Below are 25800 nucleotides of genomic sequence, written 5' to 3'. Positions count from 1 at the left end.
GCAGACAGACAGGCTGCCGCTGCCGGAGGAGGATGGTGCTCCTGGGGAAACAACACCCTCTGCTCGCCCCCCCCAGCCCCCCCTCCCCGGCGCGGGCGGTCTGTTCGCCTTTGATTGCGAGGCGAGGGCATCCTCCCCCCGCCGCTCCCCCTCCCGGGATGGCTACATACAAAGGCTGCTTTCCAGGAACTTTCCAGGAACCGCATCATGTGACAGGACCCGCTCCGGCGCCTCCGCCGCGATCGCGGCCAGCCGGGGCCGCCGCACCGAGCCGCCGCCCCGCCTGTCACGCAGGGGCAGCGGTGGCCCGGCCCTCCCCCGCGCCCCCCGCCCCCCTCCGCTCGCGGAGCCGCAGGAGACGCGCGGCGATCAGGTCAGTGGCCGCGGCCGCTGGGGTCCCGGCGCGCGGGCGGCCGTTGGAACCCCGCCGGCGGGCTCCAACGGCTGCCCGCGCGCGGGCCGCACGGCACCTTACTGAGGTAACCGGGCGAGCGCGGTCCCCACCTCCGCGGCGGAGCGGCGGCGGGGTGAGGGCGAGAGGCGCCCGGCCTGCCCGGCGCCGGCAGCCGCGGGCACCTGAGCGCGGCGGCGGGGCCCGCCCTCCGGGCCGGGAGCGCGTCAGGGGTCGGTGCCAGGAGCTCCATGCCAGGGACTTGCGGCGGCCGAAGCTCGTGGGACACCCCACCCTGGTCTCCACCCCCCTTCACCCTCCGGCGCTAAATACCTCGTCGTTGCTACAAACAGCCATTACCCGCCGATGCGCGCGCCGCTCCCTTTTCCCCCCTCCGCGATTTATTTATTTATTTACTTACTTATGTATTTATTTTTTTTGAATAAACCCGAAGCTGTTTTTCGGCGCAAAGATGACTGATTGCGGCGCGGGTGCTGTTCGGTAGCCAGCCACCTTCTGCCGCTGGCCGGGCGGCCTCGAGCCCACTTCAGAAAGACAAAAAAAATATACGAAAGAAAAGAGGGGAAACAAAGCAAAAGTAGCCGTATTAGTCTCACCCATGCCAGCAGGTCAGGGCTCCCTGCAAATTGCACGGCGGTGTTTGGGAGGGAGTATTTTTCGGGTTTGACAGGAGAAGGATTGAGGAGTGTCTTTTTAAAGTCCTCAGGAAAAAAATAATGTAAAATAATACAAAATAATATCTTTTAAAATCGAGGGGGAGCCTTTGTTATCAAGGAGATAAATGAATATATATTAGGCTGGACGGTGTGGCTGAGGGAGCAGGGCGGCACCGGCACGGCAGCTCCTCTGCACAGAGAAAGCTCCCGCAGGGACACTCTTGCCTTGGGTCGTACTCCTGAGTAACTCCTGAAATTCAATGTTTCTTAGGGGGAAAAAAGAAAAAAAAAAAAAAAAAAGATCGTGGAGGACAGTTCCTGAAGGCTTTTGTAATAGGTATTATTTATAATTTTTAAACATAGGGAGTTGGGTTAAGAGTATTACAGTTAATAGTTCTCTTAAAAAATAAGTGCTGTATTTACTAATTAATCAGATTAATCTGAGGAAAAAAATAAACTTTATTAAGTGAATTGGTCAGTATGGTTTCATTTGTTTGTAATGCCAGGGTGCTTTTGAATTTAATGTATTCAGTTTATGAAAAAAGGTAGTTTTAATCACTGACAGCACCACAGATTTAAAATGAGGTCTGAGGAACAAACATGGCTTTTCTTACTTAAGCATTCTCAGAAATGGTTTAAAACAATTTAGGTCTTGAAGGTCATTCTTGTTCCTGTTTTCGTCTGTGCAGTTGAGATAGCTTCAGGTCCAGCCTCCAGTGACTCTTGTGGAATCCTCACTAACTTTTCATTGGATAGATTTGAAGAGGCAAGAGAATATGTCTGTGTCCTTTGAAATTTAGTTTACGGTTCTGCTACCAATGATGTGAGATCTTGCGTAAAATCTAATTTATTTTTCCAGAATTGCACTGGCTTCACTGTGTCCAGAAGAGCAAAAAAAAAAATTCAAAAATCCAGATCTATTTTTATTACTAAAATAATTCCCAATATGTATATGCAGGCACAGAGCTTTTGCTCAAAAATAGGTTATTTTGATGTAATAGTGGTCAAATTAAGGCTATTCCTTTAAATTTCACCAATTCATCTTAGAGAAAATGGAATACATCTTGTCTAGATGCAGAGCTGCTTTTTTACAGCTTTGCTGTAGTTCTCTTTCCCTATGTTATTTATTAATGGCATTTTTATGTGGATGCTATCTCAAGACTTCCTTTGCTTCTGCTGTTTATTCATCACTTGAAGTCATAATAATTTGTTTCTAAAACCACAGCTGGCTGCTATAAAGGCAGAGAGAGGAAGACCATGATTTATGTGGTGAATGAGAAGAACAGAAGAATGTAATAAATATTTGTTACTTAAAACTTCAGATATTGTTATGAAAAAGGTAGAACAAAAATGAAATAGGCAGTATATCAGCAGGATCTTTCCTAAACAGAGTTCTCCTAATTTTTTTTTCATGAGAAGTTAGTGTCTTTTAAAAATAGTACTAAAGATCTGATAAATTTACAAGAGTAATGAAATTCAAACTTAAAAACTGCAAATCGATCTTTAAATGACACTTTTGGCACCTCATAAGAGTACTTCGGTTCACAGTTACCTTTATTCTCTGGTATGAGACTTCCGTAAGTACCGTAGGCTCGGTGGAACAAGTTAGCATTTCACCGTTTCTTTCAACGCTGTTAGTTAGCTGGTTTTCTCCTCTGTCTGCGTGGGTCTTTCACACAGTCAGAGGAGAAAAATATTTTTTTTAGGTGTAAATAAAGGTGATTAAATTAAATTACTTCTGGGATTATGGGCCACATGTGGTGCATTAAACTACTTCAAGCTACTTTTTATCTTCTTTGGCATTAGAATGTTTAATACATACTTAGTCTGACTTAAATGTTTTACTATATGAAAAATGAGAATGGAGTAGGAGAAAGATATGAAATGGAGAAAGAGAAAAGAAGCAGCATGGAGATCTCAGACTCTGAAAACTTAGATTTCCATCATGGAAACAAAATAAGATTCTTTAATTTGGCATGTAACAAATAGCAATTCTTCTAAACAGAGTCACTAATATGAAGAGAAAATTAGTTTACACAAATGGGGATTTAAAAATTTTAAGTACAATTCAAAGCAAGTGCTTTATTTATTTTTAGTCCGTATGTTTTGGGGTAGCAAATATTTTCTAGGAAAATATTGCTTTTATGTATATAGTTCTGGATGCTTCTGAGCCAGTTTTAGAGGCTTATAATCTGACTGGAGATGAAAGGCACAAACTTAAGGAATCTCTGATGCCTTTTCCAGATACTTTCTGCTGTGCATGAATGTTTTGGTTTGGGCAGTATGTCACCCATATAGTAGATATTTTTAATCGAGATTTAGATTATTGCTGAAAACACGAACATTAAGAGTTCTTGAGAATCACAGGCAGAATATATTACATTTCTGACTTGTTTTCAAACGTATGTGCTCAAAAAGAGAAGGGGAGGGGCAAGTGGATTTGTTTTTTATTTTTCCTTTAGGCAAAATTCCTTTTCATGACCAAGGAAGGAGGCAGCAACGTTTTTACAATTGTGTGAAGTGCCTGTTGCTAGAAATGATTTTCACTTTGTTCCTGAAAAGTATGCCAGTTTTACTGGAGAGCTAGCACGCTGATTTATTTATATAATCTGATGTGAGTGGAGGAGGGGGTAGTGCGTTTTTGGCCCAGCTGATTTGCTTTGATTTACCGAAAAGGTTTACAGATTTATTTAGCTACATTTATCTAGCTACCTGCAAGAATACAAGGGGCCTTTCCTTGCTCTCTGCGTCCTTGCTTCCCGAAGGTGCAGCACAGAATATCCATTATCCATGACATACCATAAAATCTGCGTTAGTTAAAAGGCCAGCTATTGCTTATCACACACGTCTATTTATTGACCATATTTTGACAACTGTTTAGTTGAACTAATGTAAATAACAGTGTGTTTCTGCCACGGTTCCTCCCTGCCCTGCGATTGCAGCAGTCAGGCAGCCTGTTTGGTTCTGGAGCAGAGACGTAAGAATATTGAGCCTTTATCTGAAGCAAATTAGAACAAGTTAATTGCAGCTCCGCAGCACGAACAGGGTCCCCAGTGCGAGCCCTCAGAGAATTTCTCAGCAGTCAGGAGGAAGGTTCGCGTCTTTCACAAAGAGTGCCTGAAACGTAATAAATACAGCAGAGCAAAGACAAGTATTTTTGTAAATGGAATCACTCTGCTCTTTCCAGCTGCCCGAGGAATAGAATGTTTTGATGAAATAAATGATGATGTATACCAAACCATTTTACTCTTAACCAGCTGCCACCTTATTTCCTGCCATTTTTATCTGTTCAGATGTGAATGCTTTATCTTTCTCGAGAATATACATTTGCTGAAGGAGAATAATAAAAAATTCAGTGAATAATTTCTATGAGTCAGTGGTGTTCTAAAAGAAAACCTGCATTTGTAATTTTAAAGCAAACCATCAAGAGATAGCATTAAGAGAGCACTACTTTGAAGGAACATCCAGATTATTTTCTTTCAGAGACAGTCGAGAAAAAGAAGGATCGTTTCCTTCAGTTCACTGGATAGGTAGACAGATAATCACCAGCAAGCCTGAAACTCTGACCATAAAAAGGTGGCATTTAAATCCTTCTCTTATGTCATCATGTGCTTTATCCTATTTAAAACTTAGGGTAGCATCTCAAGGCCTCAACTGTATTGAGTGAGAGTTTATCTAGACACACTTAGCATCTTAAATTAAAAACATTAAATGTAGTTCTTTTATAGTTTCTGTAATTTACTATTTACAATTCAAATTAAAGCCAAAATAACATAAAAATAATTTGGCTGGACTTGCTAAGGAAGAGTGGAACGTGGTGACACAGGGTACTAAGTATAAAAAAAAAAAAGATAATTTACAGAGCAATATTCACCTTATACTATGGTAGGCTTCTTTACAAACAGTGAGCAGAATTCTGTCCTGTCACTTTTTTGTGTTGTGAACTGCACAATTTCAGTCTGACTAAAACTAGCTTAATATTGCTTAAAGTTACCTGAGGATAATTTGTAAATATACGTGCTTTGACAGCGTTTTCTTCCCCATCGTGCTTCCTTTTTATGAAAACAATAGGAGAAAAGACTACTGGCAAGAATCGTTTTGATAGCAGTCGTTTTAAACAACTACTAGGATAATATTTGCTATGGATTTTAGTATTCAGATTATGGTATAAGATGCTGTGATTGTAATATTTGTTTACCTTGTTTTTTTGGCTGAGAAAGTGTGTATAGGTGTATATGTACACAAACACCTATACACACACATATTTACGACCGCGCTTTTTGAAGTTCTAGGTTTTTGGAGAAATGTACACTCTTGTCTTTGTTTTAGAAAAATCCTAGAGATAGCACAGCTGAAAGCACTCTGAGATATTGCATTCTTCTCCTAGATGTTGCCAGAAAAAACAAGCCTTTTATACTAAAGGAGCCTTGAGGTGTTTTCTTGCCAGTTGCAAGTCCTACTTCTCAAAGTGAGAGAGAGCAAGAAATGTCTGTGAAAAAAGTTTTCCTCACAGACGGCATGCAGGCAGCTCTCCTGTGTTCTGCCAATCCGTAAGTAATTAAAGTTCCTTTGTTGGTGAAGAGTCAGTTCTGAAACTAAGGAAAATTAAAACAGGTAATGCAGTGGCTGCCTCCAAAGGAGAGAGTTTTGAGTGCAAAGTAAAATGAAGGTGAGGAAGAAATTGGGTTATATGTCTCTGAATAAATGGTCTCCCATCAGAAAAAGATTAATTTTAAATCTCTGTTCTAGTTCTTATATAAAAGATGGTTTAATTCACCCAGAGCTGTTTGGCCTTGAGGATGAATTCCTACAATTAAGAGTTTATGATTGAAAGTGCTGCCATGGAAAGCAGACAGATGAGTATCATTTCAGGAGTACTGTGAATCATTAAATGAGTTGTAGAACCTTTTCCTGGGCATGAGCCACTTTTAAATTTCAGTCTAAGGCTATAGTAGACTTCAGCATAAGGCCCGACGTGTGGCTGTATTTAGGAGTTTGAATAACAGGATAATCAACATGTACTAATGTGTTTATGTAATTTTAAACTTCTTTCAGTTAACTGAAAATAGGCTGCCTGTGGTATGTGTATATGCTGCTCGGATCAAATACGTTTTTCAGGTTAGTGTGTTAAGTGTCAGTGTCAGGTAATGACTTAACCTGCCCCTGATGTCTTGGCTTCTTTTGGCTTAAGACAGGCATGGCTGCTTTTCCCTCATCAGTAAGAAGAGAGGCTGGATGTGGAATGTTATACAAACCTGAGCAGATGACAAGAAAACAGTGCTAGCTGCCAACTACTTTCTTTGCTTTAATTATCATGATTAGTGCTTGTTTTTTTTTTCTCAGGAAGGCTCAAGGCATCATCCTGTAACTGACTGGTGTGTTGGGAGGACGTAAACTGAAATACAGGCCAGACAGACAGACTGGCATTTTTTGGGCTCAACAGAGGAAACAGATGCAGGGCTATTCTTCCTGGTTAAGGAAAGAGCATTGGTCCACAGCTCGCCTTTTCTTGGCACTGCCTGTCCAGTCCCAGGATTGCTTACCCCTCCTGTAAGCAGTTTTGACAGGTATACGGATATTAACGCTCAAACAGTAGTAAATAAAATCAGATAGACTGCTCGAGGCAGTTACTATCCCCCCTTATACCGTACCTGCACCATCCTTCCCGTGGCTCTGACAGTGCTGCCTGCAGTGGGGATGAGAAATTAACTCGCACGTCTCCTCCTGAACAACTTCAGCTTTCAGTCTGGTGTGTTGCAGTCGGCCCTGGTTCCAGCGTGGCTCACGACCGCAGTCGTTCAGGAGCAGCTTCCTGAGCTGTTTGGTTGTGAGGTGGCAAATTCTGTCACAGGGTGGGGTGGATGGCTGGGGATGACAGTAGTAACTCCTTCACCCATCTGATTTTAATCCCTCACCATGTGTGACTTGAAGTCCTTAGATGCCCTCTACTGCTATACACCAGAATTAACAGATGGCTATGTGTGACCAAATTCAGATTTGCTGAAGTTTGTTATTATCTCACTGTCTTTGTAAACGAGTGGGGGAGGGCAAATAATACCCATAATTATTTCAAAATACACAAAGCCTTTTATAAAGTGTGAGTTTGGCTAGACATCTTTTCTGACTTTCAGTGCTATTGTCCTGTATTTCAAAATTTTAACACTATTTTTAGCATTCTCTTCAGAGCTCACTTCTTTGATAAATTATCCCCCTGGGAATAAATTTGATCCAGAAAGATGCCTGAGGCACAGCAGAATTTTTCCACGGCATTTCAGGCCACATCATGCTAGACGGAAGGAAGCTGCTAAACCTGCTGCTGTAGATCAGTCTCTGTTCTGGGAAGGAACTAAAGGATGCATTCACCCATTGGATGTATTGTTTGCATAAGACAGAACAGCAGACAAGAGTCTGTATCTAAAATGGAACAAGAATGAACTTTCTGTCCCACGTTTGCCTGTGTTGTGACAGTTTTTGTGTGCTGGCAGGCACAAAGCAATCCCAAGTCAAACAGAACTAATCCTGGAGGGAATCGCTCTACAGGCTCTAAGAATCAAGTGTTTTCTGTGGTGCTTGAGCTTTAGCTGTGTTGGTTGTATCAGCTCCTTTTCCCTTTTTTTTAAGCAAAACTCAGCAACACAATCCCACCTTTAATTCCCCAGCCTGGGTTCCTAACACTGATTTGACTTGAGTGGGTTTGGTCCAAATGAAACGTGCAGCCTCCTTTTTTGTACATTTTTAAACATGCCTGTTATTGAGGCAGCCTATTCCTGTTCGTTTTACTCTAGGTGGTTGCCAGGGATGTTACAGATAGAAGCAGGCATGGCAGGAAGGAGCGCCAGCTTTCCAGTGGAACATGTGACAGTGGGGATCTGCTCCAGGTAAGTGAAAGGGGACATGCACAGAGGACATGCAGGAGACCCTCTGCCAGGCTAATAAAAAGATACAGCTTGGGTTCATTGAAGGGGTGAGCTTTCACGCTGTGCTTGCTTTTCCCTCCAGCACAGTCCTCCACTTGCAGGCAGACTGGTCTAGAATATGCTGCTTAGATTTTTCAGGAGCTTTTGTAATTTTTGCAGAACATAATCTCAAACTAATAGAAGTCCACAGCAAAATCCTGTTGTGAATGGAGGCTTTGTTCTGCGAGACTATTTCTGAAAACGCCTGGCTCTCTGTTAGCCATTGCATAAAAAGCTGAAACATGAATTTGTTTATATGCTTTTGTTTTGAGCGTGTTCATTTCTTCAGAACCCCCCCCTTTCTCCAAGAAATCCGTGACGCTGTTCAAGTCCTCCTGGCAGGTGGGCTATGTATCATTATGGTGGCAAACCTGTGAAGTTAGACCAATTTATACCACCCGACAATGTGGTCCATTGCATATATTTTCACTAGATCCATGTTTTTCCAATTTCTTCGTGTTCTTTCAATGGCATTTTTTTTTTCTGTCCATCAGGAAGTGGAATCCTTCATCCAGAGAATGTAAATAACAGCTGTTTCCACTCGATTTGCATTTATATACTTAACACTTCAAAATAGATTATTTCTAGAAGCTTTCACAATTTAGTCAAAATTCCTACTTAGTCAGAGGTACTAGTGAGATGATAATGAAATCCCTTTGGACTGGCTGATGGAAAAGATGCAGCAACAACAATGAAATTCCCCAAACAGGACTGATCTGTTATGTTTCTGACAGTTCTACTTCAACAATCAATTGAAGCATATCTTTTAATCTCCTTGGGCGTTTTCAGGATCAGTTCCTTGGGCTGTTCTAAGGGGGTGAGAGTATGCCAGGTAAGGAGATGAATTGTTAAAAAATCTGTGCTGATCTGGTAGTGTATTTCTAGCAAAATTAATTTATCATATGAGTACAGCTGAAAAGGAAAAAAAACCACTGAACACCACCTGGCAAGCTATTTAAAGTGAACAGCTTATTTGCCAGTGTTACAGATTTTTAAATAAATAAACTCCTTATGTCCTGAGAGGAACTGAAAAACAGCTCTTTGTTTTTTTATACCACTATTTTCTTTTGTTGACATTTCACTAGCCCTGAAATGGAAACACAGCATTTTTACTTAATAATGCCTAAATAAAGATTTTAAGAATTATGTCCAATAATTGTTTTTTTTCTCCAGAAAACTTTGAAAGCCTTCCACCTCATTATCTTGCCAAATGCCTCAACTTCAACCATTTCTTTAGATTCCTTTGATCCTCTGAAGGCTGAGGATTACAGAACATTGACATTTAGTGACCTTTGGCAAGATTCATTTAGTCCAATGTGGACTGTTGAAGAAGATGCTTGCTCATAAATCCAGATTTTGTTTGGAGTTACAGAAATGCACTTTCTTCTCTGCATATTTAATTTTGTTTATCCAGAAGAAAAATCCTTTTATTTTTACAGGAGTGTCAACTGAGGCATCTGTGAACTGGGCTGGACAATCCTGATGACTCAAGTTGTTTAGAGAGAACAGTAATTACACAGGTGAATTACTGGTTTTGCATGTCTCGATAAGCCTGTACCAGGTAAGACTTAGTCTGAACACACAAAGACAACCTGAGCTCAGGTTGTTTGTAAAAATTATGTGGGTCCCAACCACCTGATTTCAGAGGGCATGCTTGTATTTCTAAGTAAAAGAAGTCTCTGATGCCAAGATTCACCCTAGCTGGGGCTAGTTCCCTGAAGAGCAGAATCCTATATTCACATCCCACAGTTCTCATTGGACTCCTCCTGGTGCCCTTACAGACCCAACATGTAATTCTGATTGTTTTGTGTATCTTTCAGTTTGAAGTATCTGAAGTTATGTGAAACTGTACTGCAGCCCGTGGGAACTGTGCTTTCCTAGAGTGAAAGTGAGGGTATGTATTACATGTTTTGGAATGAGCTAATGCTTGAGGATGCACAGTCAGCTTGAAGTGTTTGGAAGAGCACATAGGGTAAAGTCAAACAAGATGTGATCCTGGGAGCAGTACTTGGCGCGGATTCTCCCTGCAGGGGTGCACAGCCACAGCTTTAAAGAGGGATAGGTGGAACAGGGGGAGGTAGCGAAGAGGCATGGGGATCAGCAGCTGGAGCTTGAGCTTGCTCCCCAGCCTGCAGCAGTATAGACACGCTCAGAGGGACCCCGAGTGTCAGTCTGCTGCTGGGACCACCTGGCTGAGGTAAAGTGTAGACACAGGTATTTTGACTGCAGGACAAACGCTTTACTCTTAAAGAAGTATGAGGCTTCTCATGTATCATTTCTGCAAAGTCATGAATTAAAATCTTGGTGATATTGAAGCAAAACGCTCACCCAGTTCCAGCAATTCAAGGTTTGGCCCTCAGACTGGACAAGGGCTGGCTAAGCACTGCATAGGTACTAGCCACAGCTGCTCTCCATCAGGATGGCCACTGCTCTTCTCTTCACGGGCCAGTGTGTCCCCTTTCAGCCTTACCAGTCGCCTCTTTGGGCTCATTTCAAATCTTTTTTTTCAACAAGTACGGCCTGATAAAGTCAATGAGTTGTAACACAGGCAGGCAACATACAGCAGGTTTGTTATGCGCTAGAAAGGGAATTCCTCTATTTTTCCTATCCCTGCTTATGGTGAACTTACTATGAATTTTGTTTGCACTGTGCCTCTAGTCTGGATAGGAAATCTTTTTTTCTTAATTTAGTTCTAAAATTTGTGGAACTTGCTGCCACCTTCAGTTTCCCCATCACTAATGCCAGGATTTTAACTGTATGAAAAACAACGTAGGGGAAAGGAAGTTTCATAAAGATACGAGGTATTCTTGGACAGTAACGAGTGAAGCCACATTTAAACCAGTCAGGATTAAAAAACACAAAATAACAAAAAATATGAAAAGGGATACTCTACTGTATGCTGACTGTTAACTAATTAGAGGTGAAGGGAAATTTTTTCCTGGCATTATTGTTCCATTGAAATCCTGAGTGTGCCTTAGTGGCAGGAGGTGAAGGTCACTGCTGCAGCACAGCTCTGATCCAGTACAATTCCTACAGGTTTTGACTTGAGAAAAGTGCTACTAGCTTATTATTTGTTTAAACAAATACAACATAAATTTGAATAACAAAGAAAGACTAGCAGTATTTAATAAACACTCATCCTTACTGGAACTATAAAGCTCTGTTTTGTTGGTGTTAGTGAGTAGGAAATAGATGTTTGTACAGCAGGGTCATGTTTTAATAGTTTAGTCTTTTACCTAGATTAATTTTTATTCTACATGATAATGGCTTAATGCAGTAGCCTAATTTAACAGGCCGCTTTTCACGGTTCATTTGAATTTTGTCACACTTACGACACGTGGAAACAAACTCCGGAACTCCTGGGGAGTTACAAAGCAGGTATGTTTATTGTGGCGCCGGGTGCAAGGGGGATCTCTCCTCCACAAGCTTGCACACCGTGCCGTGAAGCAGGCAATCATTTATTACGCATAGTCATACATAGTCACTAGTACAGGCTGGATTATTACAATTAATTCTAAGAATAGGCGTTGCTTATGGAGATTGATTCCAAGAACGCATCATCATCCGGCCCTCCCCTCATCGCATGCGCACTGCCATCTGGTGGTCGTCTATTGGGGTCTTTTGGAGAAAGGCTCGCAGTCTTCTTCACTGTGCACTTTTCACCTTCGCTCAATTGGCCTTGTTCCTGTCCACAAAACTGGTTTCAACCGGCGCCAAGGTTAATCAGTTTCACATCTCCTTTGTTCTGTGGTCAGCTCCTGTCACGGTCTCTGGCTGGTAAGAAAGCTGGTAAAAAAATCATTAAGCCAAGCTATTCTCTATTCTATGTCTCAGATCACATAAGCTTTAGGTACTTTTCATGCTCATCTTATATGACACAACATTTTGTATCACTTACATGGTTAAATTTCTATTAGTTTTGGCAGAAGGGATGCTAACCAACAGCTCTTCCAGAATTTTTTTTTCTATGATATCTCATATTATGCTGGTAGGGAGATTCTTTTGCTGAGGAATTGTAAACTTTGGTAGCAGTCAAAACTGGCTTTATTTTAAATGGTAAACTGTCTCTGACCCAAGGCTGTTTTTCATCTTGACAAGCAGTAGAACTGAACATAAGCACAACTGTTTTCTGTATTTATTACGTACTTGATTTTTCAGAAAGACTAGTTGGCAAGGTTTCTCAGTTCTATTGGCCATTCCAACCTCCTCTGGTGCCTCTAGGTGATGAAAAACTTTATGATACATTGAGTATCATTTCTCAGCTACATCACGACACTTAATGAAATGGTACTTCAGGCCGTACACTTTTACTTCTCTAGAAGCCACACAATGCAAAACTGGTTCATGCAGCTTCCATGTAGCTCCCACCTTCTGATGTGCAGTGTCCTAACAGCTGTAGTTAAATACAGTAGAACTAACATTCTGTGTAAATTGTATTTAGATTTTCAGGTAATTCTGTGCAAATTACCCAGTAAATTATCATATATTGTGTTCATTTTTCTGGAAGTACCTAGAGGGCTCATTAGAAGAGGTGCTATGAAGATACATAAAATAAGTAACTATCTTGTATCTCCTTTGACTACACACTGCATGAAAGAAAAAAAAATAACAGCTTTGAATGTTATCTTTTAGCACTAGAGGGCTGATTCAGTATAAGCAGGTGAGATTAAAATCCTATACACAATTTATTCAAAATGACAAATGTGTGTGAATTACTCTATGCAGAAAACAAGGAGTTCCTGTATATGGACTACATGCTATTGAAGGCTAGCAGAAACAGCAAAAATGTTTTAATCTTAATTTTAGTGGAATGGTTTTCTTTCATATACATGCTCTCTTAAATTAAAAAAAAAAAAAGTAAGATTTCTTTCATGTGCTCTGAAACAAGCATCTGAATCTCAACTAAGCTTCATCCTTGCTTCATAGATGAGAAGGAAGAAGCACCTCCAGAGAACAATGTGTGACATATTCTGACAATAAAATCTTAGAAGATGAACTGCCTTGTGTAGGTACTTTTTTTTGTGTCAACTGACTTAAGGGGAGCCTACGAAGATTACCTCGGGCTTAGACGTCTAATTAGTAGCTGTCACAATCTTAGAGATGAATCCAACTTTTATGTATTGTAGGTACACAATTTGCCTGACGTATATTCTAGTGACTGGTGGGCTTTAAGTCAATTTTATTACATTGTAGCATTAAAACAAAATACACATACTCTATTACATCTACTACATCTATTTGATCTCTTCATTATGTAAGTTTGTATTGGTTTTGAGGATGGAATGAGCATGCGAGAAATTATAGCAGAGTAGATGCTAAAATTCATGAAGATTGGAATAACAGAAATGCAGTGTTGGCTTTAAACAGCAGTCATTACTGTGACTTATAACGGAGCTGCAGCTGTGATTTATTCTGGTAGAGCAGAATTTAGACATGGCAGTTGAAATTCAGACCTATTACAACAGTAAACGGTCAGGAAGGGAACTTTCCTATAGGGCTGAATAACTATGGGGCAGGAAGGGATGGATGGATAACTGCTCCCTCTGTTGTAGTCATGAGGAACTGAAGCACAAAGACATAAAACTTGTGACATGGGTGTATTTGGCAGCTGGGTCCCGTTACTGCTACACTGCTGGCTCCTTTTTTCAAACCCGGGAGGGTGGGGCTTTTTCTGTTTCCATGTGAACACACATCTCTGCTACGCATTACAAAAATCAAATCAGTCAGAGCAAACGGGCATGTCCCACTAAAGAACCTTTGACCCTTTGAATCCAGCCACTTTCAGACCCGCTAGGAAGCCCTTTTTTCCTAAGTTCTTACAAATTTAATTGAAGAGCAGCTAATGCATGTCTCTCGTAGTGTTAAATTTGATGATACAGCTAAATCCACGATGGCTTCAGGCAAATCCAGTGGAGTTATTGTGCAAGATTGCCTCCTGGTGGTAGTACCAAGAGTCTGCAGAACAGCATCATTTGCACATAGCAAAGGCAAAAACCTGCTTTAAAAGCATGCTTCCTTTTATTAATTCAAGTCTAACTAAGGGAAGTGAAAGAACTTTCTGTTCACTGGGACATCAAGATAAATTGAACTGTGATTTAAGTCGTCTGAATTGAGGACAAACTGTTTGATGTTTGACTGAAACAGTTTTCTAATGGCATGCTCGCAAACAAAGCCCGAAAAGACTTTTAGTGAGACATTTAAAAAAAAAAATAATCAGTAAGATGTACCCACCTGTATATACTATTCACAGCAAATAGCCTAGTAAGGTCTGAAACACTTGGTAACTACTGGATACAAAGCAAATGGAGAAGTGCCTCGAATTTGACACAAAGACAGCAGAGCAGACTTCATGTTCAGTGAATTCTATGCAACTGAAGTCTTCGATTACGGAGAACAAGAGCAACAGAAACCCCAAACTAACTTTCAAATCGATTCTTCTTTTGTTTAGAAGTGGCATAAGAATCAAACGGATGGATTTCTAATTCCAAGTTTTCAAGTGAAGAGAAACAGATAAAGACAGCTTTATGTAGTTGTTGACCTAGAAAATCAGAAGGACAGCTTGGAATTACTGTGAGAATAGGATTTTAATCAGGGTACGCTTCAGATGACCCAGGAGAAAGATTTAGTAGAAGAGAACATAAAAAGATTGAGAGTGGCCGAGTAAGCAGGGAAAGATTTAAAAATACCAATTTTATGAAATAATGTAATAACAAAATGGCAGAGGGTACATTGCGAACATGTGTTTTAGACTCAGTTTCCGGTAACTGGTCAGAAGAGATACTTTAAAGATAGCAGTCCAGCACATCATAGGTTTTTAGCCCTCAAAATGCCTGAAAAGCATCCAAAACCATTTGGGAAACACTGAGAAATCCAGCATTTCTACAGTGATTGTGGATGTTTGATCACAAACAGGGTTTGACAGGCAAGAAAAGACAAATGTAGTAACAGAAGATTTCTGTAAAGCAAAATGTCTTGAGAGTATTAGGGCAGCAATAAGCAAAAGTATTGGGGAGAAGGGGGAAAAATAATTCAAAGTTTAAATTAATCCAAGGATATCTTTTCTCATACTGGAGTAAAGCCAAACAGTGACAAATTAGGTCTCGGCTTTCAAAAAAATAAAAGGGGCTTGATTTTATGCAGTGGCACGTAACAAAACACTAAACGTGAGATGTAAGCTTCTCACTTACAGACCACTCGAAAGTACCAGGCACCACGAATTGATGAAAATACTAAAATTTGTTGTACTACAGATTACTAAAAACTACTTTAAAAGTTATATTCTAGGCGGAAAAAAAATAATTATTTTCATGCAATTGAACTTGCAGAGTAAGCAGCTGTCCCTTTCATAGACACAACAGACATTCCTTCACGACAGTGTGTTTGTTACCACGTGAACAACACATCGTGTAATGCGGAGCCAAAATCCCTTGGCTGACGTAGGCTTAAACACAGAAGAGTCAGATATCTTACACGCGTTAACAGAGACAATGAGCAAAGTGATTTCATGCTCTGCCGTGATAAACCATTATCAGCTAACTGGCATTCGGATTTAAAAATGCATTTTTAAAAACAATACCAAGATAAATACTTAGACTCTCTTTACATAAAATCTTCCAGAAGCATTTAAAGGCAGTCTTTATACACACATGCAACATTGCTTTTTTTCACAATTAAAGGAAATTCAAGAAAAAAAAAACGTTATTTAGTCATAACTTTAGAAAAGTAAGCGTTCTTTAAACTAACTATGACCAGGATTAGAGACTTCATACAATACTCAACGTCTAGCAAAATCTGTAGATTGCCAAAATGACACTAGACTAACAGAAGAAACAAGAACCTTCCTAGCTTATCCAAGTTGCTTTGGAAAGGAAGTACAATCAAAACGTATGACATATACGGGATATTTATTTTCTGGTTATTTATTAGGATCTGCTAAGACTTAAATGTAGTCACTGGGATCTCTGCAGAGGCACAATGTTCCAAGCTAGCCCTTTCTATCAAAAGGCTGATGCCTAAAACTGTAGACTGGAGTAAAGAATCTCCTTTTCCTGAGGAAAGAAAAAAGCTAGATGACATAGAATATTATAATAGCAGGAACGTTTAAGCACTACCAAATGCTAAAACTATGAAGCAGAAAAAAGCCATGTTAATTTAAAGCATTTTATATAATAAAGGGCCAGTCGTTCCCCCTAGGTAAGCTAGAAAGAGCCGTGAGTCTTCACTCATTACCTTGCTGAGGCAAAGAACCCTTCCTCTCCTGAGCTACAGCTATTCCAGTTTATATGTGAACATAGCATCTTCACTTAATGGTGGTTGAGGTGGGGTTAAAATAACAAACAAACAAACAAACCCCCACGAACCACCAATGCACACAGAAGTTCTCTCAGATATTTGGGAATGCCCGGTGATTTTAGAAGGGCGAGTTGTTCTCCCTTGGAAGCTAAAATTTAACCAAGTTGGCCAGTTTTCAGTACATGGCAATAGCCTTCAATACAATCACTTGGCTGATGTAGGAATAAACATGGACTCAGATATCTTACAAGCTAACAGAAGAAGCAAAACTATTTTGTTGTTTTCCTAAATACCTTGTACGGTATTTTTCAGCAGTACTATTTCATGAATACCTCAGTATTCAAGCTCACCTGCATTGCAATTACTAGGTTTCTAAATTAAAAAAATGATTCCTCAAAATAACACCGAACCCTAAGATGTCCAGTCTAGACTTCCCACTTTGGCATACTACTTCTGCGCGTTCACTTTCCGGACGCTAAGCCTCTGACCGGGTTTAACTGGAGCACGCCATCATCACCTGTCAGATCAGTTCTAAGACGAGCACGTTTGCTGACCGTGCTGGTACAACAGCCCTCGCTGGATCCTCGTTCCAATAGTGCAGTTTTGTTGGTTTTCTGTCAACTAGTTGAAGTAGAAAATAACAGTCATATTTAGTTAAGCGTGTTTTAGTTATAGCACTCACGTAGAACTGCCAAACATTGCACTTTCTGTAATTTTTATTTCCAATAAAGATTAACAGCAAAGTGCTGACGAACAAGTAGTTATCTTAATTATCTGTCTTTAGGAGGATTAGGATTCTTGCGTCTTCTGTGATACCTAGAGGAAAAAAAGGCTGCAGTGAACGCCAGGTTTGGACAGTCTTTGATTCTCCCCATACTTTTGACCCTGACGAGGGGTCTGCGGGTTACACAAGTAAGCAAGACACAAGATCCACGAGCACAACCCATCACCCCTCATTAGATGTCATCTCTGTTGTTCATGGAGTTACATAACGCTACTCATTTCTATTGCCACATCTGCTACAAGCACGCAATAACTCAATCAGTTCTACAGCTGAATAGGTACAAAGGCTGCTGTCTATTCTTAATCCTTTGTGTGGAGTTAATTTTATTACATGGTCAGCTTTTCCTTTGGCTAAAATTATTGCTACAAAGAGACTTGATGTTTAAAGGAGTTATGCCAGGCTGTACGTTAAATAGTGTAATATTTTGCAGACAAACTAAAAAACAAACACTTCACAAGAAAAACGATCCCAGTTTTCCTTCTAATTGCCCGCCCTGAAACAATGAAGATCCTGTTTGATGCTCGTTAAAGTGACAGCTACCCTTCGGCCATAGAAAGGTCTACCATTTCATTCCTTTTATCTACTACCAAAACAGTAATTAACAATTTTTTTGTGGAGGAAAAAAAAATAAAAAATCTGCCTGTATCAAGTCTCCACAGCTATAAAATTAGCAGCTATCAAAAGGTGTAGTAACATCAACTGGAAAGGAGTAACACAAACTAGAACGCCATTTGTTTCCAGCACTATATCTGAACGTATATACTTCTTCTTTAAGCTCAGTCATGCATATTTGCACCTCTTCTCCTCCTGCCTTTCTGAGTACAAGGCACACCAAGGTGCACTTTTCATCATTTCCAGTGAAAAACCTCCACTATTCTCAAGTCTGAGAATCATCCCATGAAGTTTGTTTCCGAGAAGTTGTTAAGGAATAGACAAGGCATGTTTCCAAGACGTATTTGGTTATGTCCATTGAGGGTATTTTACAAACCAGATTCTCTTACGCAACCTTAATAAATCACCTGAACCAGCAGCTAACGAGATGGTATGAGAAATTTCTACTCTGTGATTCATTTTACCAAGAAAGAGTTGCAAAGGCTACCAAAGGGGCAGTGTTAAAAAAACCTTATGAAATACAGTCTTCCATTTACACAACACCGTGTTTAAGATTTTATGTAGTAGCCCATGTTCTAACAGTATCTTGTCTCACATCACTTCTCCTAGGTTGAATCTGGTCATTTAATTATTCCTGTATTTCCCTTTACGTCCAAAAGGAACAAACACTGAAAAGAAAATACTTACTGTCCCACAGGATACCAGCGATGTTTTGTTGTGTAAAACATTTTGCTGAGCTCTTCAATTGTAGGACCTCTGCTTTTCTTTAGCTCTTTTTCATTCAATCTGGATTTCAAAACTTGATCAAGGGTTTCTTCTTTATTATTCACTGGATCTGGCCGTGGTATGGGCTAGAAAAACAGTAGTGTATACATTTCCTTTTTCTCCTTTTTTTCGAGAAAATCAAAAAGCCAAGCTACATAGATAGCATTACAATTTACAACAACAGCTGAAACCAAAGAAATACAGAAGAATGCCTAGAATTATAAAGGTTGTTTACCAGCCCCCCCTGCCCACCCTGAACAAAACCACACCGCTGTGGAGCAGATGTCTAGAAACATCACTACCGCAGGTGCAACAGCTGATTATCCTGCCCCCAAAATCAGCACGGCTGTCATCATCATTGCTGATCTCATCCTTACAATTCACTAGTTGAATCATAAGTTTCGGTTCTACTAATACAAGAGTACTCATTCCTATTTAGAAATTTATTCATAGTGACGATCATCATCGCCGAAAAAGCTTTTAGATGATTTGTACCTTGAAAAAGAGCGTCACTTCCTAATTGTTTGTGCATCTGCCAAGACCAAGACGTTTGTTCTCAACCCGAAACCTAACTGCTAGCACCATTACAAATATTCTTCCTTGTTTTAGTTGTTTACACCTGTTTCTCCTGAGAGACATGCAACTGATAATTTTAAAAATACCAATATGTAACTTGCAAGCAGAATGCTAAAATGTTTTAAGTTTTCAGTGGAGAATTTTCACATTGGGTACTTCAGCAGTGTAGCTACCACGTGCAGTATTTTACCAGAGAAATGAGAACTAGGAACTGGAACAAAAAGTGTACACTAGAAAAGTGTATCTAGACTTTTGTCAGTGTAAAGAACACATTGAAAGTACTACTGATAGATAAAATATCAATATTGAAAGTTTTTTTGTAGTGTTTATGAACCCAGAGTACTCACTAGAATTTAAAGCTCGAGCTGAAAAGAGCAGCAGCAGCAGGAGCACTTTATTTATATCCTCTTGCCCAGACTCCTGCGTCTGCACGCAGTGGGATGTGTGAACTATCACCTGTATTTCAAACATCCTCTCTGAGGAGCACACTCACAGACACACACAGTTCTCTCTGTAGTGCACATGTATTTAGTGCCTCATTAAATTCTATTAGAGTTACTATAAACTGTGATATCTGGGCATTTCTTACTCGGCAGCTTTTCCCTCAATTCATCCCAGAATAAGGTCTTCCTCACGGCAGCAGCTAAATTCATCATATGCTTACTTCACGGACGTGCTGATCACGTACCAAAAAGCACCTCAGTATGTCAAATTAAACAAAGATGCCCTAAGGACACAAAATTATAAACTACTTATGCCTTTACAAGAGTAAGAAATATAAATGTGTACATTTGGACATACTTTTGTATGCTCATATGGAATCTCAAGCGAAGGGTGGTAGCAGACAATTGTCTTCAAATCTGATGTCACTGCAAGTTCCACTTTGCTATAAAAATAAAAACTCACACTCTTAATATATCCTTTACAATTTTCAGAAATGCTGAGCAACTAAGCAGTCTGACTCCCAGAGAAAACCAGATTTGGCCCTGCATTTATGAATTTTTATGAATCTTCTATAAAATAAACCCTTATAAAATAAGGGCCACAAACTTCCTCTTCCTGCCCCCCCCACCAGCCATGTTCATGTTTCTTTTTTGGATGGAGAAGAAAAAAAGGGCTAATACTAAAGATAGCTAGAAATATGGGTTGGAAAAAATCTTTACCACTTTGAATAACTGCATAAAAAACTGTAGCAACAGATGGGGATAATGATTCTAGGACAACAAGCCCTTGTAAGAAGTATGGCACCATCAAAAGAAAGAACAGGAAACAAAGCTCTGTTGGGGTTCCAGCTTTCATATTTGGTAAAAGATGATGAGCATTATGAACAAAAATTCCTACTCAGAGGTCCCTTGAGGGAATATGACTTTTCTCACCTTCCTTCCCATGACACATTAGCTTCCTAAAAACTTGTATGACACGGATGTTGTGCATCTCACTATTTGTATCGTCTTTTCTGGTTTCTACCCAAGTTTCCCATGCAGCAACACAGAAATACCTGGACTTTGTCTTAACAACAAACATCAATAAAAATGACTGCTCTTAGCTACTTTTGCACTTCCACATACAAAACTGCAGGAGAACTGGGTTCATCACCATGTTTAGAATGAGTCCTGCATGATTGTTCATTATGCTTATTTTTTAAAATATTAACTTCACAATCATTATGATCAAAACCAGTATTTTAGTTAGTTATTACATATATCCAAAAGTGGCAGAAGATGTATTTGATACCATTATATGACAACTTCATGACAGAGAAAGTAGCCCTGGAACAAACGTCACGTGAAAAGGCCACGCATCAAATCAAAGTTTAAGTACCAATTGTAGTCTTCAGGGAGAACTGAGTATGTAGATTTATGGCGAGCAAGATACAGAGCTCCATCTGAAAAAAAAAACAAACCAAAACCAACAGGCAAAGAACAGTAATGTAAAAACAAGCAGAGCTGTGCCGAATTTAAGAATGTTTACATTTTCATTCTGTTCTGAGTCTTAATCAGGGATTATAATCATCATCAGTTTTAGATTAGCAAAACCCAAATACCGTCTAAGTAGAAGTTCACTTTACTACATGGCTTTCTAGTGCGATCACAACCCACAGTATCTAGGTAGTTATGGCTGACATCCACCTTTCCAATTGTATTGTTTTCCTAAGAGAAATCACAGTACAAATAAAATACCTATAGATTTCCTCACTAGAGCATAATCTTTTTACGTGCAAAGAACATTACCTTATGACTTACAGGGAAGATCATAATTTCATTCACAGCAATAGTTACTACAAAAATTAAATTTGTACTTCACTGGTGACTGCTATATATGCTATACAAAACACAAAACTATAATGTCTGTAACACTTTACTCCTTTCCCTAGGTTCCTGTTGCTTCCAGGAAAGCAAACTAAAGAATTACAAGTAGTAAAGAAGGCCAACAGCATCCAGGACTGTACTGACTGGACTAAGGGAAGGGATCACCTGTTACACTGTATCTAGATACTATGGCCACTCTGGGGCCTCTAATAAAAGATGCACTTGAATGAGCTCAGTGCGGGCCCAAGGTGGGCAGGGGCTGCAGCTCCTGCCCTGTGGGGAGAGGCTGAAGGACTGGAGCTGGCTCAGCCTTGAGCAGAGCCAGTTGTGGGGGGACCTAATGGCAGCTCCCAGTAACTATGTGTGCTAGTTTATTTTCTTCACAGTTAATTTTCTTCCTTGTAGCTCCCATGGGGCTGTGTTTTGGATTTGTGCTGGAAACAGCGTTGATAATGCAGATGTTTTTGTTACTGCCCAGCAGTGCTCACACAGAGTCAAGGCCTTTTCTGCATCTCACCCCACCCCACCAGTGAGCAGGCTGGGGGTGCACCAATAGACGGGAGGGGACAGAGCTGCGACAGCTGACGCCAACTGACCAAAGGAATATTCCATACCATATGACGTCATGCTCAGCATGTAAAGCTGGGGGAAGAAGAAGGAAGTGGGAGTACACGTTCAGAGTGATGGCATTTGTCTTCCCAAGTAACTGCAATGCGTGACAGAGCCCTGCTTTCCTGGAGACAGCTGAACACCTGCCTGCTGATGGGAAGTGGTGAATGAATTCCTTGTTTTGCTTTGCTTGCGTGCGCAGCTTTTGCTTTACCTGTTAAACTGTCTTTATCTCAACCCACGAGTCACTTTTACCCTTCTGATTCTCTCCTGCATTCCAAGAGGGAGGAGTGAATGAAGGGCTGTGTGGTGCGTAGTTGCCACTGGGGTTAAACCACAACACTACATATAGGGATTGGGGTTACTGAGGAGAGGGATCCAGTCCATTCCCAGCAGTGCATGGTGGGATCACATGAAACACCACCTGCAAGTTGAAACGAGAGGCTTTGACTGGATACGTAGAGAAATGTTTTTCCAATGAGATCAGCCAACCAGTGGGACTGGGGCCCAAGCGGGTTTGTGCAGTCTCTGTCCATGGAGGTTTCAAAGACCCAGCTGGACAAAGCCCTGAGCAACCTGGTGTGATTGCAGAGCTGAGACTGCTTTGAGCAGAAGGTTGGACCACAGACCACCCAAGGTGGAAAAGACGTTTCAGATCAAGTCCAACTGAGAACCTAACGTAAGGTATTAAATAGTAACAGTCCCTTACACAGGAGCCATTCCACAGGCACCATGCCTTCCACAACCATGTAGATAGGCATGCCTAAGACGGGCCTGGGAGGTGCCTGTCATTGACTTTTACTGGCAAATCTCTTCCAGTACTGCCAGTACCTGACACAAATCCAGATCTAAGTTTCAGAGTTCAGTGAAGCTTCTTCTACCGCTATACTTTAAGAACTGAATTACAATCACAAGAACTCTTTAGTGTGTTTTGAGCCTTCTGTTTTCAAATAAGTCATAAAAAGGTTTCAGCTTTTTTCTGACCTCTTATTTTATGTAGACCATATTTAATTTTAGTACAAATAGGATTCTTCTTGGCTATTCATAAGGGAGAGGGAAAGCATTCAGTGTGTTAAAACTGGGACAGCTGAAAGAACCAGTAAGTAACTTTTGTGTAGCTATTCTCCTCTCAGATGTAAAATTCTAAAATCTAGATATAGTAAATATATTTAAATATACATTTTAGATATAAAATTCTTACATTTAGAATTTCTGTTAGCAATTCCATGCTTCAGTTCCTCCAATTAAACCATTCTTAGTTATTAAGAAGATGAATTCTGGTAAAATATTACTGCAGATAGTTCGTATTTCTTCCTAAGACTTCTTTCCCCTTCTTGCCCACTAACCTTTAAAATGTAACATGTCCATTATATTTTCTCAATTCCTTTCTTTTCTACCACCTTTATTATCTTCCCTACATCTTTCTACTGACATCTAAAACATGGACAAAAGTCTAAGAAATAATGTTGCCTGTTCTCACTTCTTCTCTGTTTATGTTAAGTAATGAGATTTTACTGTAGCCTTTTCTCACCAATGTTTGTAAGTCTGAAAAAATAAATTTAAATCTTCAAATATAATTAGTGGTAAGATGGGTGGTATTTACAAGCTGATTAATAAATTAGAGGAGAAAGCTTTCAAAGAAAAAAAAAAATCCAAATATCCTTTACTTATTAGCAGAGAACACGGAATATCAGACTTGATTCTGTTCAGATAAAAAGTCACTTCCATGCTTCCATTACTTCAAACAGTACAGGAAAGAGGCTCTCAAAGAACAAACTTTAACACAGGACTTCTACAATTTCATCACTACTTACTTTGCAGTGGGGCCTGCTTACAGGTTGCTACTGAACGCATCCTAAAGAATCTGGACCATACGGTTCTAAGTGATGTTGCCATGCTGACAGCAGAGAGGAAACCAGTCCTGGACCAGATGGAACTCAAACAGACACCGTAACCTTTTCTTCTGCAGAACACCCTCTGAAAGAAACCACTTTTGTAACTGTTCAGGGTACAGAAGACCAACAATTTAATTTCTTGAATATCTTAAACAAAATTTGTGCAGTATATTCTTCATTATTTGTCAGTTGTTTAGAAGTCCTTATTATTTAAGATACTGGCACTTGCCTCCTTAATAGCCGAATGTGGTACAAGACTTTATTTACTGAGAGGTACTCTTTGAAGTTATGTTATTAACTTTAAAAAAGGTTTCCAAGCTTGATTCTTCTCACAGTTTTTCTAGTGGTATTGTCCACCTAAGTTTTGCATCCTTCCTTCCCCACGCTCCACAGAATTACTCCCGAAACATGCCTTCCTTGTTCACGATGTAAATATCATTGCCCAGTATAAAAACAGAAGTACTTAATAACACCTGCTATAGTTAAACTGTCTAGATGCAGTTGGTTTCATCCATCTCAAAAGCCATACACCTAAAAGTTATGAGACACCATTTATAATACCTTAAACGTTACCTCAAATTTCACAAAAGCAGAAAGACACATACGAACATCTTAAGTTTTCATTGTCTACAGAAAAAAAAAAATTGCTTTGAAGAGAAACTTATGTGGATGCTTAAAAAGCTAAAACTTGAAACAGTTTAAAGACATTCTCATAAAAAAAACAGAGACCTCTTTAAACTACTTCATATTTAGTGCTTCAGAACATACCAGAAGTGCACATTTCCAATTTTGACAAATAATTATTAATCATTTTCTTTACCTGTGACAAGTGCTGCTGAAGTTAGAGAACACTAACACAGCATCTACAGAGCTGCTTGTAACTTGCCTTTGAAAGCTCATTAGCAAAAAAGGTGAGAACAACACGGCAGATCTGGACTGCTTTGTCAAAGGACAGGGTTCAAGCACTGGCCCATTCTTGGCCTCACCTCAAGGATCACTAGTTTAAATTGGGACATTCCCAACCCTGAGACAGCACACGGAAAAACCTTAAAGGTCTGTCAGCAACAAGCAGAAACACGAAACCTGACTTTTGTAGGATTAAAGAAAATATTTAGCTTTAAAGAAAAAGTCATTAATCCATCAAAGCAAACAAAAGAATTCCTGTTATAAAAAACGGATCTACAGGCTATTAGGAAAAAAACCCCAAAACAACCAACCAACCAATCCTGAGTGCAAACCACAATGATTTAACCCCTCTGAAAGGATTTAAACTCTCTTCCGATGGCCCATTTCGGAGGCCGAGCTGGCAGTTGCCTGCTTCAGCCAGGCCCGCTGACACTGTGAACACACCGGGCGGTGGGGGAGCCCGGCCCCGCCCCGCCCGCGGAGACGAGCGCTTTCCTGGCGCAGAGCGCAGCAGCCAGGGAGGAGGAACCGCCGCTTCCCTCCCACCCTCCCTCCGGCCGCACCGGCACAGGTTACCTGTGCGGGCGCTGCCGCAGCCCTTCAGCAGCCCGCCAACAGGCGCAGCACCGCAAGCAGCGCGTAGGGCCCTTCCGCTTCCGGCGGCGGCTCGCCCCGCGGCACGCCGGGAGGCGCAGTGCGGGCGGGCGGGCGGAGCCTTCCCCGGGCGCGGTGCCCCGGTGCCGCCTCCGGTGCCGCCTCTTCCCTCTTTCCCCCCTTCCCTTCCTCCCTTCTTTCCTCCCTTCTTTCCTCCCTCCTTTCCTTCCCTCCTTTCCTTCCCTCCTTTCCTTCCCTCCTTTCCTTCCCTCCTTTCCTTCCCTCCCCAGCGCCACCCCGGCCGCAGAAACAAACCCTGCGGCGCTGCAGGATACGGCGGGCGGGGTTCGGACCCCGCAGTGGCGGGGAGCAGGGCCGGGGTCAGCGGATGGGCACCCTTCCTCCCTCCCTCCCACCCACGCACGGCCGTTCCC

General features: G+C 40.8%; 2 protein-coding genes across 2 annotated transcripts; one reads left to right on the top strand and one right to left on the bottom strand.

Annotated features, from left to right (window-relative positions):
- Window positions 1-32: 32 nt before the first annotated feature.
- Window positions 33-22391, top strand: LOC147528851 (uncharacterized). Its single transcript, XM_086610729.1, is given in 7 exon segments — window positions 33-150; window positions 153-377; window positions 3531-3653; window positions 7853-7946; window positions 9464-9544; window positions 9845-9918; window positions 21844-22391. Coding segments are annotated over 5 exon segments (573 nt in total). The 3' UTR covers window positions 9477-9544; window positions 9845-9918; window positions 21844-22391.
- On the bottom strand, window positions 17011-24555 carry MRPL42 (mitochondrial ribosomal protein L42). Its single transcript, XM_009992926.2, has 6 exons — window positions 24440-24555; window positions 23786-23948; window positions 20875-20938; window positions 19855-19939; window positions 18400-18563; window positions 17011-17132 (listed from the first exon to the last, which is right to left on the bottom strand). The coding sequence occupies exons 1-6, from the start codon at window positions 24467-24469 to the stop codon at window positions 17087-17089; spliced, it is 552 nt and encodes a 183-aa protein (XP_009991228.2). The 5' UTR covers window positions 24470-24555; the 3' UTR covers window positions 17011-17086.
- Window positions 24556-25800: the final 1245 nt, after the last annotated feature.

The sequence above is a fragment of the Tauraco erythrolophus genome, chromosome 4, assembly GCF_009769465.1.
Source record: "Tauraco erythrolophus isolate bTauEry1 chromosome 4, bTauEry1.pri, whole genome shotgun sequence".
NCBI classification, from domain to species: Eukaryota; Metazoa; Chordata; class Aves; order Musophagiformes; family Musophagidae; genus Tauraco; species Tauraco erythrolophus.
This window is presented reverse-complemented; position numbering and strand designations above follow the sequence as displayed.